This window comes from Drosophila tropicalis, unplaced genomic scaffold, assembly GCF_018151085.1.
Source record: "Drosophila tropicalis isolate 14030-0801.00 unplaced genomic scaffold, ASM1815108v1 contig_593, whole genome shotgun sequence".
In the NCBI taxonomy this organism is placed as follows: Eukaryota; Metazoa; Arthropoda; class Insecta; order Diptera; family Drosophilidae; genus Drosophila; species Drosophila tropicalis.
In genome coordinates this window covers 5,500,449-5,519,563 of record NW_027173070.1, presented here as the reverse complement: position 1 = coordinate 5,519,563, position 19,115 = coordinate 5,500,449, and the positions used below count along the sequence as shown (strand labels likewise).

At 34.8% G+C, this 19,115-nt stretch overlaps 3 protein-coding genes across 4 annotated transcripts in view; 2 read left to right on the top strand and 1 right to left on the bottom strand.

Moving 5' to 3' along the window:
* Positions 1–6: 6 nt before the first annotated feature.
* LOC137576835 (membrane-associated guanylate kinase, WW and PDZ domain-containing protein 1-like) lies at positions 7–2,791 on the top strand. 2 transcript variants are annotated; one of them, XM_068290160.1, is made up of 5 exons: positions 7–316; positions 1,875–2,026; positions 2,085–2,179; positions 2,292–2,464; positions 2,587–2,791. In XM_068290160.1, the coding sequence occupies exons 1-5, from the start codon at positions 110–112 to the stop codon at positions 2,716–2,718; spliced, it is 759 nt and encodes a 252-aa protein (XP_068146261.1). In that variant the 5' UTR covers positions 7–109; the 3' UTR covers positions 2,719–2,791. The 2 variants fall into 2 exon arrangements, with proteins under 2 accessions (XP_068146261.1, XP_068146262.1); XM_068290161.1 differs by lacking the exon at positions 7–316 and adding an exon at positions 1,677–1,800.
* A 56-nt stretch (positions 2,792–2,847) lies between these two features.
* On the top strand, positions 2,848–4,831 carry LOC137577986 (aspartic and glutamic acid-rich protein). The gene is made up of 4 exons (XM_068291587.1): positions 2,848–2,887; positions 2,945–3,633; positions 3,745–3,812; positions 4,547–4,831. Exons 1-4 carry the CDS (start codon positions 2,848–2,850, stop codon positions 4,635–4,637), a joined length of 888 nt encoding a protein of 295 aa, XP_068147688.1. The 3' UTR covers positions 4,638–4,831.
* Positions 4,832–6,929: 2,098 nt separating this feature from the next.
* Dh31-R (Diuretic hormone 31 Receptor) overlaps positions 6,930–19,115 on the bottom strand; it is a 45,375-nt gene continuing 33,189 nt past the window's right edge. The window contains 8 exon segments of the mRNA XM_068289074.1: positions 6,930–8,272; positions 8,584–8,712; positions 13,846–13,969; positions 14,325–14,501; positions 14,577–14,803; positions 14,907–15,033; positions 17,148–17,239; positions 17,296–17,402. Of these exon segments, the coding sequence (XP_068145175.1) occupies positions 7,655–8,272; positions 8,584–8,712; positions 13,846–13,969; positions 14,325–14,501; positions 14,577–14,803; positions 14,907–15,033; positions 17,148–17,239; positions 17,296–17,402 (1,601 nt within the window). The 3' untranslated portion in view covers positions 6,930–7,654.

Here is a 19,115-nt window from a genome sequence, read left to right as displayed (position 1 = left end):
AGAGATTGTCACACAAAGAGAAACATTTGCTTTGATTATATTTGGTTTTTTGTTTTTGTTTTATAAATAAAACTTTTGCTCTTTAACAAAACAAAAAAAGCTAAACAAAATGCCCGAACAACTCGGTTTACTCTGGTCAATGCCGGAGACAAAGAAGAAGGCACCGATTATTAAGGTATCCTGCGGCATTGGCGACACAGATGGCTTCCCTGCCTTCGATGTCGATTCGGATGCCTATGCCTCCAAGGATGATACCAAATGGGGTTTTCTAATAACCGGCGGCTCCGAATTTCACATGCCACTCACAGTGTTTCAGGTAAGTTTTGGTTTGGGCGGGGGGCTTAGGTCAAATGGTAATGTTTTCCTATTTTCTCTGATTGCCTCCACTGTATCTACGTATGTATATACATATGTAGGTATGTCTGTGGTGGCAGCTGCTGCAATTGAGTTTCGTCATTGTTGTCGGCCAATCTCAGAGGGCAATGTGTGTGTTGTGTTTGTTTCTGGCTCTTGGTCCAACGCCAATGAATTTGAATTCGAATTATGCCCTCACGACGCAGTCAAATCTAACGAAATGAATATTTTTATTGTTCTGTTTCGTTGTTTTTCTTTTTGTTTTTTTTTTTTCCTTGTTTTGCTTTTCTTTCCGTCTTGCAACAATTGCCGCTGTCTGTCTGGTGTGTTTTCATCTTGTCTTCCATTTCTTTCGTTGTTCTTTGTAGTTGGTCACAGGCGTTTCCAAGAGGGAACACCATCTGCAGGCAGTTGGAATTCTAATAAGACCTTTTTTTTATAGTTAATTGAGTTCTTTCTAGATTTTATAGGATTTTTTGGCTGTTTTAACTAGCAACTTGCATTTGATTTGTTATATGACTTTTTTAATGTTTTAAAAACTAAATCAAAGTTTTAACCCACCTCAAGTCGAAAAACAAAAAAAAAAAGGAACATAATCTACGATTATTTTGGAATTAATGGCATTTGAAAGAACCAAAGTCTAACTTTACTATGGTTTTTATTGTTTATAGACTGAAATTAACTTTTTTCAAACCATGTATTTACATATATAATATTTCCTATTAGAATACAGCCCACAATGATCTATGTATGTGTTCTCTGATCTCTGGAGATATTAATTGATTCTTTGTAGAAATATTTCTTGATTTTTTTAAATTTTTATCGGCATTTTAATTTAACTTTGTAAGCTTTTTAAGTTTTAACAAATTGCAAATTGGAAAATATTTCTTAAGGATCTATTAACCTGACTTATTAACCTTATTGAAGAGATTTTTCTAGCAACTCTGCTGTATAAGTTCTGTATTTGTGTTTAACTATTTATATTCTTTTTAAATTTCAAATTTTGTACTTTTATTTAATGATAAAAACGAACATATTATTAGTTTCCAATAAGACAACGTTTAACAGTTTTTAAGTTTTAAAATATTTTCAAATGGAATTTCCGACTTGTAGAGAGACCCCTTGTGGTACCTACGCCCATGCCCGTTGCGAGTTGTATTGCGAGTGAATGTACAATATTTGGGTTAGACGTTCATAGATGTATGTATATATATAGTATAGTTTAGTTTAGTATATAAAATGTCTATGACTTTAGGAACTTTTGCTGTTCAAACATTTTACTTTTTGACGTTTGTGCTCAAAATAATAGAACATTTTGAGAGCATATACAGTAAGCTCATACAATATACAATATACATATATTGTCTTGATATATAGGCACTTGTCAGTTGTATCCGTTTCTCGAAAGATTCTCAACAATTGCGTTGCGAAGCTCGTCGAGTTTGGGTCAGTGAGAAAGAAAAATACATATATCAAAACTTACCCATTCCAAATGGTTGTTTTTTCCTAATACTTACTAGGTATCACCGGATGGTTTAGCCGATAAAGCAGGCATACGTCTGGGAGATATTATATTAGAGATAAACGAAGAGGACGCCACTCAGTTGAGTTTGTCAGAAGCCCAGGAGAAAATCAACGCCTCACCCAAGAAGATACATTTTCTGCTGCGCAAGTAGGTTGAAATTACTTGGAAGCAAAAATTATTCTCAAACAAATGAAATTCTATATAGCATGGATGAGGAAGCTGATCCTTCAGGCATGTTTGAGCCAGGAGAGGAAAAATCTATTGTGATGAGAGTACCAAAACCTTTGCCACCTCCTAGTGGTAAGTGATTCACAGACCTTTAGAATTTGTCCCACCCTCTGGTCCTTTTGTTTTCACTTGGCTTTCAATTGCAATCTGTATACTTTATATATACATATATATATATTTGTAGACTTCCATCCCACACCCTTGCTTGGCTCACGTTGTTGGCATCCGATCATGTGGCAAGAACCGCCAGAGCCACCAAAGCCAAAGAAAAAGAAAACCAAAACCGAACTCGATGAAGAGGGCAACGAGGTGGTCATAGAATTGAGCGAAGATGAGTCCTCCGATGAGGAAGAGCAGGTTAGAGCAACAAGAAAAAAGAAAAAATATAACACAAACATTTATCTAATGCCAACAACTTAGCAAGCAATGACAATGAATAATAACCCTTTCCCCTTCCTGATTCTCTCTGCTGTGATTAGGAGCTGCCTCATCATCGCATTATACGTAATATAAAACGTTTCTTTGCGGAAGTTGGTGATAATCAGGAATTGCGTAGCAGCACCATTGAGAATATGTTGATGGCTCTGCCCAGTGCATCGAAGGCCAAGTGAAGAGCGTAAAAACCTTAATCCCTTAATACAATAAACTTACTGTACCATGTTTATGTTTCAATAAAAAAAAAAAAAAAAAAAAAAAAAAAAACACAAATATCAAGTTGAAAACCATTTTTAGGTCGCCTTATGGCCAACTCCATTGAGTTGAGTCTATGGGAGATGCAATGTAAGTTATCAGCCATAGCGGAAATACCAAAAATTCTAGCCTCAACATTGGCCACAGTGTCACAGAACTATGAGAATGTGCAACGAAAGTTTTCTTATGATGAAGATGCTCTTGACTATGAATTGATTAAAGAAGAAGAAGAGGAGGAGGAGGAGGAGGATGAGGAGCATGAGGCGAAGCATGACCTGGTGGATGATGAATCAGAAAGTGACACTGACACTGACATTGAGAATAAAGTGAATGAGGTGGAGCAATCAAAGCTGCTAGTGAAGGATGTCACACCGGAATCGGATTATGCATCGGAAGCCAATTACGCGACAAATGAGCCAAGTGATGAGTCTAACGATGATGTGGATGATGAGGAGGATGAGGATGAGGATGAAGACGACGCTAAGGCGGTTTATTTTCTAAAGCTGCCTGCAGCATCATCTCAAGCAGATGAGGAGAACGAAACCGACACCGATACCGACAATTCCTCAACTGACAGCGATTTTTTGAGCACCACTTATACCTGGAATCTGCGCAATGCGCCAAAGTTGCGTATAAACGATGATAATAATGATGATGAAAATGATAATGATGATGATGGTGATGAGGCCAAGGAGGAGGAGGAGGACAACGAGTTGAAAAGGCAACAGCAGTACAAGCACCAGGAATCTTATGAGAAGCCAGCAATTCGACCTGCTACACCCACGCCAACACCTACACCTCAGGGCAACCCTATGGCTGAGTTACAAACACAAAAGGTAAAGTCAATCAGCAGGTGTAAGCGGCAGCAGCAACAACAGCTTTAGAATCTCTCCTTTCTTCCACTCTCTGTCTCTCTCTCTCTCTCCATCTCTTTTTCTCCCCATTAGCTGCTTTTCAAATTGGATAAACTGGAGCGTTCTTGGCCCTGGGCAGATCGCGAGAAAATCATCTACAAGTAAGTTAAACTAAATTTCTTATATGTGTATATATTTTTGTTGTTTGTTGCAGATTTCTTAAAGACATTAAGGGGGAGAAAGCAGTACCTAAGACTTCCTGCCTTCCTTGATAATTATAAGTTGTCTTTATTAGCAATATGGGAAATTATATATATCATTTTGGACGATTTACGATATTTCTTACATATACTAGATTGTCTACTCATTTATTGAATAGAGTCAAAGTGTATAAGTTTTAGTGTAAGAAAGGAATTCTTCTATATAAATTTCCTGTCTTTTTTATGATGTCATCGGTAGTATATAATATTATATTATACCACAAATTGCGCAGAAAGACAGCATCAGAAAATTTCTTTCCACATGTTCTAGAAATGATGCCTAAAAAGAAAAATATTACAATACATATGTGGCCTATTTAGGGATTCAATTGCGTTGAAAGAATAATTTTCAAAAGATTTGTTTTTCCTGCAAGAACAGAAATGTCTAAGAAAATTAAATTTTGAAGATTTTTGTCCCACAGTCAATTATTTATTGGCGAGTTTTCAAATAAAATCCGAAGACAGATTTCCCCATTGAAACTAATGCTCAAGGTATTTACCTACTTGACAATGAAACTCATTGATAAGGTTACTTAAATTTTCTAACAAATCTTCATCAGTTAGTAATTAACTTTAATTAACCACACTCGAACTGAAATGTAATTTAAATCTGATATTAATTTTTGTTTTCGCAGACAATCCACTTGCCATTTAGTGCCCCGGAAACCTTTGGGTCTGGTTGGTCAACGTATGCAATTGTTGCTCAAGGATAAAACACAGCAATAGATGAATGAGGGGGCGAATACAGGAATACAGGGTGCACTTGGCATCAGTTTTCAACCCCAAACCAACTTTTAATTGAGTTTATTATGCAAATTTTTGTGGAGCGACATCAACAGCAAACTCTCGGCTAACTTTCATTTACACTCTTTCTATCAACACTCAATTTTTTAATTAAACTCAACACCTACACACACACACACGCCCATTTTGACACATACATATACAAACAGTGATTTTCCTATCTCTACCATACTTAGTCCTTTTTCTAGCCCATGTCTATGCATTAAAATGTGCTTTTTTTGCTTCTTGTTTATTTTTTAAATTGCACTTTATGACTTTCTAGTAGGTCAACTGGAAATTTGTTTGAAACTTTTTTTTTTTTTATATTTTATTATTTTTTTTAAACTTTAAATAAACAACAACAAAAAATAAATGAAATTTCAATTAATTTTTTTTCTTGCCATCTTTTTGGTCTTTTGTGTTGGAAAAACTCTTTGACATTCAAGTTGAAGAAATTTGTTGTAATCAGAGGCGTAGTCAACAAAAGGATAGTCTGTCTGTTTCTATGCAAAGTGTTCTCTCAGTTTTGAAGCTATTTGTGCTGGGTTTCGAATTGAAGTTTGTTTTGAATATACGCATTACATTAGCCAACATTTTACCAATAGGTCAACTCGAACATACAAAATTCGGCCTAATTTGAGTGCATAACGGGTCAAAATATGAACAATTGATCATCTAGTCTGGGAAAAAAGTCAATCCTTGTTGCATAACTTAACTTATTTTCACTGTATATTTTCCTACACAATTTATATTGGACTACGCCCATGCTGCTATAAATAGCAAAGAATTCATATTCTTCCATGCTGAAGTTCTAAGTACAGAGTTCTTTTGTAGGTAGTTAAGAGCTTACATCTTTTCAAACTCATATGAATGAATGCTGGCTGCTTTTTCATCTTCTGTTTTTGCTGCAAAATGCATTCCCCATTTAATGGGCGGGTAAGTAAAGAGACAGAGAGAATGTGAAGAGGCATAGAGGATGGCGTCAGGACTTGGGTAGTACACGTAAATTGCTTCTCCACTCTCAGCCACACTTAATTAAGCAACTCATCAGACTGGTTTGATGAACAAAGTTTTTGAGAGTTACATCCTAGGAGGAAGTATCTATTTGCACTACTTTTGCTCTACACTCGTACTCATTCACACTGAACTGCGATGTAAATGCCATTAAAGCCACATCAAAAAGAGGCAGGTCCTGCATGAGACAGAGGGTGAGAGAGAGAGTGGGAAATGTGGCATGGACAATTCCACCATACATATTGTATATAGTAAATGTCAACAGAATGTTGACAACATTTTGCCATTTATTGGTCTCCATTTGTTGTCCGTTGGCGGTTTTTGTCGTTGTTGTGGTTACTCTTGTTCTGTAACAAAATTAGCCAAGTGCCACAAGTGGATTCAACCATTTCGCTTTACAAACTGCACAGAGTGACAAAAGTCAATACCTTAAATTGCAAATAAATGAATTATTTGCTTTGAAATATTATTCTACCATTATAGCATGAGGTTATATTCTTGAAGAACAAAGTATTTGAAATCGGGAAATCTTTTTTTAAAGTACTCATATCCAAGTGTAGACTAAATAAAATGAAAAGATGTCTGAGAAAGAATCTATGTCATTGGGAAAGAAGTAAATATAAAATTGCCAAAAATAAATGAGTGCAAAATTTGCTATATAAACCAAATATAGAAGACATTCGCGTTATGGAACTGTGTATTTATAATAAGATGTTCAAGTGTTTATCTTGTCAATCCATATGACTTATGGACTTTGCTGATATGTTTTAACAAAAAAGAAGATCAAACTGGTTTTTCATTGTACTAAAAGGTTCCCTCGAATTCCTCTTTAATATTATGGTTGTAACTAACCCAAATAGTTTGCTTAGTTAATTTTCATGCAATAAATTGCCACTTACTATGGGACTGAGGGTGTTTCTGTTGCTTGCCGCATACATACACTCTGAAGTGTCACTTCTCTGGCTCACTTCAAAAATGGCATTCATTATGTAGAAAAATGTGAGGCACGAGGCACGCGAAGCGCTTTGTTCATTCAAAAAAAAAAAAAAAACAAAAATCATTAAATAAACGCTCCACAAAAGGAAAACAAAACAGAAAAGTTGACTAATTAACAACACAGTAAAATGTTACATATACATAGATATATACACACATACATATGCATGTATATACATAGAATGGTTGGTATATAGATTTATTTTTCACACACAAAATTCAATTTTCGTTTGTTTTTTTTTTTGTTTCACATTGATCTAGAAAAAGCATTTTTTTTGTTGTATATGTATAAATTGTTTTTTTTTTTTTTTGTTGGGGGGAAAGCTCAGCTTGCATTTGATCTCTTCTTATAGACACTTAACGACAAACAACAATGATAAGAATGATATTTGATATCCACATAAATTCTAGTGATGAAAAACATTTTTAAAAACTAAAATTTAAATAGAAAACTTAACACATTTTGTTGAGGTACATATACATAAATATAAATATAAATGAAAAAAAAGTTAGCTCTACTTATAACATCTAAAATTTCACTCTTAACCCTTGCAGAGGAAAAGTATTTAGGAAAAAAGTAATTAGATACATATGTATTTAGTCTGTGGTCCAGTGAATTTTTAAAGTTTCTTACAAAATAAAACATTATATACTTATATAGTTATAGTTAGTATGATTATCCAGAATAAACCACTTTATCTTAGAGAAAAAGAAAAATTAATTGTTATTTAATTTTCCTGTATATAGTTTATAGATAAAACTTATTTATCACATGGCGAAAATAAAAACAATTAGATAGTTTTGTGGCATTAAACGACTGCAAGGGTAGAGGAAATTGATTTTATATTTTAAATATTTTATTTTTTGTTGTTGATAATGCTGGTGGGGCGGGTGCTTTGATTTTGACTTTAGTTTTGGTTTCACTTTCTTCACTTATTGGCTATTGAGATTTATAAAGCCTCATCGGCAATATGTTGCTGGTCGGATGAATTGGAATTATCCAAGCTAACAATGACATTGCCCAGGCCACACTGACTTTCAGATATTTCAGCTCGAGTGCTGCTGCTGGTTGTGGTGATTTCTGTAAAATCCTCTTTTATGGTGGTCATTAAAGTCGTTGGCTTGATGTTGCTGCTGTTACTGTTGTTGCTGTTGTTGTCGTCGTCATCAGCAGTAGCAGTAAGAGCAACAGCAGCAGCAGCAGCAACAGAACCAACACTTGGCAATTGCTGGCCCTGTGGACCCTGTTGCCTGTCCTCCATAAGAGGTTGCCGTTGGCGTGAATGGTCAATGGTTTGTCGTCGAGTGGGCAGGAAATGCATTTTGTTGCGCCAGCCATCGATAAGACTCAAGGAACGGGATGTTGCCGATGTCGACAAACTTTGACTGCGTCCTCTTTGCTGTGTAATGGTTTGTTGCTGCTGCTGCTGTTGTTGTTGTTGGTAGTGTTGCTGCTGCTGCTGCTGTGGTCCTGAGGATGCACGTCTTTTGCCCTGGCCCTTGCCCTTGCCCATATCCTTTAGTCATACTTTCTCCTCACCCGGCATTGGTGGTCCGCAGCGTACAAACTACAATCAAAAGAACTGAGAATTTGCTATCATGGTGGTTGGCAGGTTTTTGGCAAACGGTGCGCTGGCTGTGTTATAATTTTGTTTCATTAATTTTTATTTCTTTTTCGACCAATTCATGGGTGAGTAAGTGCGTGAGTGGGTCAGTGATTGAGTGTGAGAGTGAGTGAAAGTGAGTGAGCAATTGGAGTGAGTGTTATGTTACTCATACGCGCCGTAACCCAAAAAAAAAAAAAAAATATAATAAATAATATTAGCAAGCAAGCAAAAAGAAAGCTAGTGCAGCTCACACAATATACAATAAATCTTACCGAGACCTGAGTGGCTGTATAGGAGTTTGTCCTTGGCCTATTGCTGAAGCAAAGCATACGCCATTTGCGTTTCACTTGGGCAATAACCTCACCATTGAAGAAACAGAACAACGTGGCCACACACAGACCCTGTAACGAGAAAAAAAGAAGAAAAAAATAAATACAGCATAAACAGAAGGAGCCAAACTTGTAATACAATTTTGTTATGATATTTCTCTTTTATTTTTTGTTGCTTATTGCACAACCTGTAAAGACACTACAATGGGTATAATAGACAAAGTGAAACCCAAAAACAGAGGATGGCAAAACTAATTTAAGTTCTTTCCTTTTTGGAAATATTTCTAATGATGTTAATTCCTATGTTCCTATTGCAGCAGTAGTCCAATGGAAGCTTTGTTCTATAGTTGTTTGATAAGTTGCCTGCAAAGTATCAGAATATCTAAAGCTTAACATCAAGCATATTCTAGATTACGGGGTATTCTTGTGTCCTACTGCTTATTTTGTTGTGGAAAATTTCTATAATTTCCTTTTGCCAACTGGCCACTTCAAGCATAGTCAATTGTAATAACAACCAACACAGGCTTTTGCCCATTTGTCTTTTCCATCTTTTTTTTTTTTCTTCATTTTGTTCTTTTTTTTGTTTCTGGCTACCAACTGGCTGACGACCGATTTCTAGCTCCCATTTATATATATGTAAATATTTAATGTATATAGTTCTTCTGTGTACGTGACAGGATTTTCTTCGTGTCGTGTTGTAAAGGAAAGGGCTTCATTTGATTGCCAATCAGCTGCTGTCGCAGTTCATTCACAAAACTTCAGTTGGATTGATGGTTTTGGTATTTCTATTTTTTCTCTAGCTTGAGGTAGTGCTGAGCTGTTGATGGTTTTTTTGGTATTTTGCTAGGCGCTATCTTAGATAAGGAACTTGTTTCATATTCATGTTATTTTGTGTTGTGTTTGTGTGGGTGTATGCAACATTTGCCTTCACATTGGATTTACATTGTTGCCCTTTTTACGGTTAGAATTTATCAAGCTTTTTTTCTCTCCTCATTTCTCATTCCCTTCGCTTGCATTCATTCCGTTTTGTGTGGCTTTTGTTATAATATATTCTCTTTAATACCCTTGCCCATGAAACGGGCATATTCCTGCTGTTATCGAGCTGTTATCTGATAAATGACTAAAGACTTGAACGGCTCTAATATATGACTTTGGTTGACGCAGACGTGATAAGCCAACAATAAATAAGTCTTTGAAAAAAAACCCTAACAGTTAAAGCTCTTTTAAAATTGAGACCTTTGACTTGATTATTTTCTGGATTTCTTTTTTTGTTTTTGAAATTTAATTAAGTGCAATAGAACCTTTTCGCGGTAATGTGGGAAAAATGGATAAGTCAAAGCTCGGTTATTTCAGAATGCAGACTTTAACTTTACTAATCAAGGTCGACTGTCGCGGATATATATTAAGGTAAACTTGGGCTTTGATCTTTTAACATCTGTTAAACACTATTACGTGGGGGTCACCAAAATGTTAATTAACATCTCATCGGGGTTACCAAAATGTTACTTGTAGTCGTTATTGAATCGCTCTTAGAACTCGAATTTCAGTTATACGAAGCAAAAAAAAAAAACCATTAAAAGTAGAAGCAATTAAGTACGAAAATATACTTGTCTTTGCACTAAAAAAAGTGTGAAAAGTGTCTTAGTCACATGATAAAAGAAGGCCTAATTATGAAGTCAATTATAAAATAAGATTCGACTACGCAAAACAGAAGAAGAGAGAAATTCCTGTAGTTCTTAACTGCTTGAAAGTCCTTGTTGATTCTTTAACTAGCTTAACATCTGCCAAATTTATGGTGATTATAAGTCCTAAGGCCACAACTTAATAACTAATTTTGGATTCCCTGTCATTATGTATGTGGCATGCTTAAGCTAGTGCATAAGCTATTCGTCATGTCCGAAGTAAAGTGCTATTCCGTTTTGGGCCCTAGTTTAATCCCGTACGGATGCTGCTGTGAGCAACCGCTGTGAGCTTATTTTCTCCGCATTTTACTGGCAACAGTTATTAGTCAGCGGGTGTTAGTCAAAATGGGGGGAAGGGGCGGACATCTTTTTAGCTGCTAAGAGCATTAGAGAAGAGTTGCTGCCGTTGCTAGTTGTTGTTGTTGTTGTTGTTGTTAGTGTTGCTCGCTTTCATTCATTCTCTGTTTTATCTCTGGGCATCTTTTATAATTGCCATAATTCCGAAGCTTGTCAAAAACGACATGCTAATTATTTTACTAGAATTAAAAGCCAACTCAAATAAATCATAAAACAAAAACAAAATAAAGCAAAAAAAAAAACTATGAAATGGCCAGAAAAGTGAAACTGTTGGTAAAACCAATTAGCAAAGTAAATGACAAACTGTAAAATAAAATCAAGTTCACCCTTATTTCTTCTATGTACATACATATATTATGAATGACAGCTGTCTATAGACAAGTTTCAGAATTTAATTTTATTTAAATGTTGCTACGAAAATGGTTTTGGGTCTCAATTTAATTGTTTTTGTTGTGATTGTTCTTGGCACCAACCAACAAATACACAAACTTTTTACTGCAGGGATGGATTGAGGTGGAGAAAATAGTTGAGGAAACTAAAACAACTTATCTAGTTAGTGGAAAACGAGTAGGTAAATATGTTATCTAAAGGAGTGCAATTTATTTTTAACTCTTTTGAGTAATCGAAGTTGTAATCGTACAATCTTTTATTTACTTTTATAATATGTTTTATATAGTCTTCTTATTTTCCTCTCTTAATTTGATATCTAGTAAACTGTTCCTTTATATACAGTCTACTATCACTATACATTACATACATATGTACATATATCGTTATTACGGATCTGAGGGGCACTTACAAAATCCTTGAGAGATTTGCTATGGGTACTTATCAGAAGCATACAAAAACGAATGACCTATATCTTAGCAAAGCTATCAAAAACTTAAAATAGTTTTCCTATTTCAATTCTACAAATTTCTTTGTAAGAACTAAATAGTATCCGAACCGCCAATTGGCTAGTTCCGCTCCTGACTGCATATAATACTAAGCAGCTTTTGTTCTCTGTCTCTCTCTCTCTCTCTGTCTCTTGTCCTTTGTGTGTGTGTGTAAGAAGAAGCCAAGCTTAATGCAATTTTATATACTTTTATGGCACTTGGCAAAGTTGAGCGCCAAAAATCTTCAGGAAAATCCTAAATTATATGCAGTAAACTTTGCAATTTGTAAAAAAACAAAACAAAACAAAAACATCAACAACGGGCATAAGAACAATAACAAAGCAAACCGGAAAAAGTTTTTCTTTTTGACTGTCAACTGGCTTTAAGAAAACAAATCTCTCAAACAGAAGAATGAAAGCAAAAAGGATTTTACGGTTTTCTGCTTTTGTCAGAGTCATGGTAGCGCAGGCAAATGTAACGGTAACAATATTTCTATATACGCTTGTCAACTGCAGCTTAGCCACCACTCCCACTGGATCCGAAGGACCTTTCATGTTAAGCAGACAGTCAATCGCATATGATGATGGCTGATGAGCTTTGCATTTACAATATGATTGCCCTTGAAACGAGGTTAACCCAGGGCATCAGATGCAGTCAGATATTGCAAAAGGAATAATTGTGGCTATCAAACGAATTTCAATTTTGATTACAAAATCTTTAACTTCACTTCAAACTGGCATGTCACTGTTTTCCAATACCCTATAACGGAACAATTTAATTCATTATCATTGAATTATTGAGACTAATTTAGCTCTTCTATGAGTAACTAACATAACGTTTATCTTTTAATGCAAATTAACCCTAAGAGTCACTCAACATTTTTTGCATTCTTTACACGAAATATTTTCTAAATTTATAAAATTATTCTAAAGTAAATTAATTGAAATAATATTTAAAGAATTTAAAGATAAAGTAGTTATGCGATCATTTAATCTGTCTTTTGTGAACTTAAACTTGACTTAAATATTAGTAAATTAAGTACTGTTCTGTTAGTTTTTTAATATTTTTTTTTGTGTTTAATTCAATGTTTCAACTCAAGTAGCATTTTTTAATACTGTTTGATTCAAGCTGGCATCCTTTTTTTGGCGGTTACCAACACTTTTCTAAATTGTAAGCTCTTGAGAGGTACAGCAATTAATTTTCAAACTGGAATTAGTTATTTTGCCTATGTGCTTATGAAATTCATTTTTCTTGTAAAAAGAAGTTAAAACTTAAAGAACCCATATACATATATTATTAAGGGGAATCTAAGAATAGACCACTTAAAAAAAAAGTGGATAAGGCAATCATCATTATCGTTATTGACTAACAAGCATTTGCCCTGATGTAAACACTTTGCGTCAAGCTAAAATCTTAGTGCTCACTTCTCACCTAACTTCGCATAATTTTTAAATCGTGTTTTTTCTCCTAAATAAATAAATAAAAGTTGAATTCATTTTATTTACTGTTTTTTAACTTATCACGGTGCTTAACCTCGCATCCTTTTTGCATTTCAAATAGAAATCTTCCATTATTATTGAGAAATCATGTAATTTTTGTGTTTGGAATGATTATTTTTATTATTCTGTTCACTTTGAATTATGCATATCGTTTTTATGACCTTCGACACACCATCGCGAAACTCAATTTCTCTAAGTGTATTTTAAGCACCATTGAGGGGTTAAGCTTGAATTGTTTTTATATATGATTTATATGGAATTCGTTTATCTGGCTCTTGATTTTGATTTAAAGTTTAATACACCAAACGCTGATTTATCCAAAACAGTTAGTGTGTTTTGTTGTGTGTGTGTGTGTGGGGGTGCGTGGGTGCGTGTGTGTGTGTGTAGGATTGAGCAATTTAATATGTTTGCCCAGCAACAAAAATACCGATGCCACATGCCGCATGTCTACATACATACATATATGCTGCATGCCGCAATGGCTTATTGATTTTAATGAGCTATGCAGCCAGTGGGAGCTAAATAAATATGGGGCAACAAAAAAAACAAAAAAAAAATGAAATGGAAAAATGTCAGAAATTTTAATATGCTATTTTGCTGGCTAATAAACCAAAGCAGGAAAGCTCCAACGAGGGAGTTTTAAATCGCTTTAAACACAACAAAAAATTGTTGCCACAAAAACGAGCAAGCACGAAGCATAAACTAAAAACATAACTTTATTTTATTTTATTTTTTTTTTTTTTTCTTTTTTTCTGTTTTTGTGTTTTTGGGTTTACAAAACATTTTACTTACTTGAAACGAGGCCGTAAAAGCTGAAATGATTTCGTATGTATTCTCCCAGGGATGTCCGGGCGCAGGACGAAATGGTGTAACAATATACTGAAGGCCAAGCAGCGGCACCAACAGCAATGTGGCACTAAGATAAAGAGAGAGAGTGAGAGAGAGAGCGATAGCGAGTGAGAAAAGAGCGGGGCGTGGTGGGGAGGGGTAATGGGGGAGTTAGATGGGATTGTAATCATACTTAAAATGCAAGTCAACGCGGCGTATGCGTAATTTAAAATGTAAAATTAAGGCTAAAACTTTCAAGTGCCAAACGAATAAACAAAAGGCAAAGGCATAAAATATAATTACGCATACGCCCCCGAGGGTCTGGTTTTTCTTCCTTTCAGTTTCACTTTCAGTTTGAGTTTATTGTTATATTGAATTTGCTTTGAAGAGAGGAAGAGAGAGGAAAAACTGGACAAAAAAAGAAATAACCAAATGAAACTCACCGAAATGCCTGCAGGATTGTCCGTGATGGTCCACAGCTGCCTTGTATACTGGCCGGAGCATTCAACTTTAACAGTACCACACGTACAATATTGCAAAGGAACAACAGATTGAGGAACATCGAAATGCAGACAGGAACGACCAGAATGTTGTCATAATCGGTGGGATTCATCCAACAGCTAACGGATGGTAGAACGTGGACATCGTTGAATGAATATGAATTGCAAATAAGCTTGTCGTCTCGATTCACTTACTGCATATTCTGTTCGATGGTGCCACCCAAGCCACGGGCCAGACTATACACCGATATGACAATGGCCGGTGAGCCCCAACCAAAGGCTATTAGCCATTTGACCAGTTTCTTCTCCGATATGAATGCCGCCACCAACACCGTATGCAGATAGAAACCCTCGCACAACATCCACGAATAGTTTGAGAGCAGAAAATAGTGCAACGTAATATGCAACGCCACACAACGCATCTGGCGACAGAGAGAGAGAGAGAGACAGAGAAAGTGTGTGGGGGGGGATCGATTAGGTTTATCTGTCAACTAACTAACTGAAATTGTGTTTGTGTTTGCCTACCGGACTATGGTGCAATAGCTCTGTATTGGGCATGACCAGGGAATACCAAATTAGCCAAAGCGAATTGTTTGCCGCAAATGAGGCAAATAAATTCATATGCAATGTGATGCGGGCACATTTCAATGATCTGAAATTAGAAAAATATATACACAAAGTGATGACTTAATTAAAATAGTTCTAATAAAACAGATTAAAAATTCCATTTTTCTGGAGTTTTATATGTCCCAACATATTAAAACTTGGCGGAAACAACTCAAAAGCCAAATTTTTTTTGTGTCTTGACACAAAAAGGTTTTTTAACAACATCTAGACATCCTTTTAACTCTAAGTGGAAGTTCTACTAACTGTGATTGCATGCTCCTTTTTACGTCCCTTGTTGCTAATCTGCTTAATTTTCTCCTCATTTACTAAAAAAATATATCTTTTTCTATTAAGCTCCTGGATTACTTTAGCTTATATGTTTTAATCTGTTTGCCTGTTTTTTTTTTCCAAGAACTGCACCTACATATATACTTACATATGTATGTTATATCATAACAAAACTTGATGATACGCTTCAAAACGTAAATTTGCTCTGAAAAGAATGCAATAAGCAGGCCAAAAAGTCCGGTTTTTGAACATATGAAGAAGTTTTGAACTAGCCTGTGCATAGACCAAACATTACTAACACAATTTTTGAATATCCGATTTCACAGTCCTTGATCCGTCTATGTTAGTTTGTATATAAAAACTAAAGGACATTTTCTTCTTTTCACCAAACTTTAATACTTTATCCATCCTTTTTAATAAACACCTTCAATACCAAGTTTTCCTTATGCTGATTAATAATTTGAATATGTATGAACTTTAAGGGGTCCTAAAGGTCTTTTTTTCTAAAAATATTTGAGGAATTGTTTTAAACATTCCGCAAGGGCATAAAAGAGTAAAATTACATTTAAATCATTTGAATAATACAATATTTAAGTATAAATTTTGAATATATTTTTGTCTTTTAATCTTAAAAAAAAAACTGAAATGAAGCAATGTATTTTGCTTCAAAATATAATCCTGTGTTATGTTTAAATTTAAGTTATCGGCAATTTCAATTTCGTTTAAGAAATTGATTACGAGATCTAGGACCATTGAAATGCGAGTAATTTGACTATAAACGTTTAATAGACTGAACGCTTCTCGTATTGAGCAATAAAGTTTCGAATATTTGCAATTTCTAGAGCATTTGTTTATTGTCTGTCTTTTTTATTTGCTTTATATACACTTGCAAAAGGTATTATGGCTATCCTAAAAAACTCCCAAGAACGAGTAGACATTAAATTGAATGCATTTTAAGTGATTTTTACAAAATCGATTTGACAAGTTGTTGACAAGTATTTGAAATTTACTTAAATATAAATTTTAAAAAATTTGCAATAGACCAAAACCATTTTCAAAGTGTATTCAACTATCAGCACATCGGAAGTTAGTTTGGTTCTTTGGGGTTTCTACAAATATTGACATTAATTTTGCATTCTTGCACGATGACAATCAGAGAAAGAGACAGCGAGATACAGATAGACAGAGCGAGAGACATAGAGATGTTAAAGTTCATTTCATATCCCAGCAAACTGTTTTCAGCAGAATCTTCTTGCTGATTTCCATATCGATTGAATATAAGGAAAATTGAATTTATTTTAAATTTAATTTACAGTTTGAAACTTTTCTCGTCGTTCTGCAACCTTTTTTCTACCCCCTCTGATATATATATTTAATTAAAATTCCTCTACATTTGGTCACATTGCATTGTGATTAAAGTTTTAATTATCATGAAATTCTCACACGTCTCCGACCCTCTGGCAAATATTTTATTTGCCTTTTACAAAACACTTTTCCTAGATATATATATAGAGATGTATGTATGTATGTATGTATCTCCTCTCTCGCTCTTTATACAAACAAACTGTACAAACTAATTGCAGTGCAGATACTCGGGGAAATTAATCGATATCCTGCCAGAGCCGTCTAAATGCCAGAGATGTGAGCTAAAAAGAAAACTGTATTTTTCTCATTTCCTACCTACCTAGCTACCCCCTTCAGGGGTAAGTGCGAGACTCTTTGTGTGTATTGCTTGATTAAGCGCATTTGTTTAACAAATAAAAGTCACTTTTTTGGCGCCACTCTCACAGCTGCAGCATCAGCAGCAGCATGGATGCTGGTTATTGGTGGTCGGTAATAATCGTTTTGAGTGGTTTTTCATGCTCAACTTACTTGAAATAACCCAATATGGCCAACGACAGGAGAATGGCCAACAATGAAATGCCATAGCCAATCTCATAGATCAGATTCACATTGTGTTTAAACTGGCGAAAGAGGATTAATTAACTACCGAAATTAATTTGTTTCCATTCATATTTACCTCTAAATCGTCGAGATTAACGCAGGTTGTATAGTTCGACCAGGTTTTGTTGGTCAAAGGATGTTTAAACCATTCGCCATGCTGATCGCATTCCTTGTGGGCATATCCTGGAATCGAAATGTATTGATTAAGAGAGGTAATTAGTCAAATAAGGCAGAAAATAAGCCATTAAAATGTTTCTATACACTGCTGGTCAAAATAGTAGGTCTTGACTTGGATATTGTATACAAAATAATTCTTAAGCAAATAGTTATAACATAGTTTCCCATTACTTAGTAGAATAAACTACAAACACCAATATCCGCCTCTTTCTAAGGACGAAAATTCGCACTAGTAACAGGAAACTTTAACAACTACTAGTTTCCTGATTCCTATTGCTTTGTCCACCATTGTGTAGATTCAATTCAATTGTTGAATATTTACTTGGTTGACTTATTTTTCATATCACAAATTGAAGAATGTTTTGTTCTGGTGTAGGAATTTCATTTTGCTTGAGGTTACATTTTTCGCTTCTTTTTTTTTTCGTTTAGTTATATTCAAACATTTATCGCCATTTGGCACGCAGGAGGAAAATCACGTATACGCTCTCTCTGTGGTAGATAAGTAAGGCAAAAAGCAGCGGAGAGAAAAAAAAAACACACACACACCAGCCACATCCGTCGACCGGAAGTGCCATAAAAGTTAATGGCGAAGCCACAGTGAGGAGAAAACCAGCATATAATCTTGTTGTTGTCCCCCAACCATCACCATTCCGCTCTCGACTATCCTGGGCTAGCTGAAAGTAGAACTCGAACTCCGAAAACTCCCCTTTCTTCTCCAGCTCCTTCTTCATGGTACTCTTATGACTTTTTTTATTTTGGTTACTTCCTTCTTACATTCTGCTGTCATATTTGGTTATAGCTGCAAAAGTCATTGAACTTTTTTTTCTTCTTTTTCTCTCCTACGGGTGGTAGGTGGAGATGAGGGCACAACATTTGTTTGGGGTGCGGTTTCTGAGGGTTTGCATGCAAATTGTAATGATTTATGCCATAAATTGGCTCTACAATAATATTTGTATACATTTCGAATTCTAGCCAAAAGGTAATTTACCTTTACATGTAATTCTTTCTTACGGTATTTTTTGCCCACCCCCATTTTCGTTTCGTTTTGTTCATAAATTTAATGCTCGAGTTAATTTTTTTTTTTTTATATTTTGCATGAGGTTTGCATAATTAATTGATTGACTGAGAGCAATATACCTTATTATTGTTTGAGTGTTGTTGTTGTTATTGTTGTTCATTAAAATTAAAATAAAATTGTTTGGTTAATTCATGAGGCTTTCAGACCCAATTAGTTGTGTGTATGTGTGTGAGCATGTGTGTTTGTGGCCTCTCTCTCTCTCCCTTGGTAATTGAAAATTAATTGCCATATATGTTTATAGGCAAAAAGCGTTTAATTTGTTTTATAGTTAAATAGTTAAATAGATTTCCCGTTAAATTTTTTTTTCTGTTTAAATATACTAATTATAGATGCTGTCAAACTAAATGCATAAATTAAATAAATTTACAAAAGTAAAAAAAAAAAACATAATATTAGATTGTATGGAGATTACAATTCTAAAAAGGTAAATACATGAATATTGACAATAAGTAGTTTAAAAAGTTAGTCAATTTAAGAATTGCAAAGTTGGCATCAGCCATTAATCTATGTATATAAAGCTTCTGACTAAGTAAAACAGCACTACTAATTCTACTATACGATGTTAGTCCTCTGTAAATTATTAACTTATTGATTTTTTGCTTTGATTTTGAGCTTGGCTAATATCTTGCGATTTACATGGC

Excerpts from the sequence above, each read along its gene's own strand:
- LOC137576835 (XM_068290160.1), top strand. The coding sequence starts at position 110 with ATGCCCGAACAACTCGGTTTACTCTGGTCAATGCCGGAGACAAAGAAG. Across the intron at positions 317-1,874 it reads TGCCACTCACAGTGTTTCAG|GTATCACCGGATGGTTTAGC; the intron begins GTAAGTTTTGGT and ends AATACTTACTAG. Across the intron at positions 2,465-2,586 it reads CCTCCGATGAGGAAGAGCAG|GAGCTGCCTCATCATCGCAT; the intron begins GTTAGAGCAACA and ends TGCTGTGATTAG.
- LOC137577986 (XM_068291587.1), top strand. The coding sequence starts at position 2,848 with ATGGCCAACTCCATTGAGTTGAGTCTATGGGAGATGCAAT. Across the intron at positions 2,888-2,944 it reads GAGTCTATGGGAGATGCAAT|TGTCACAGAACTATGAGAAT; the intron begins GTAAGTTATCAG and ends CATTGGCCACAG. Across the intron at positions 3,813-4,546 it reads CGCGAGAAAATCATCTACAA|ACAATCCACTTGCCATTTAG; the intron begins GTAAGTTAAACT and ends TTGTTTTCGCAG.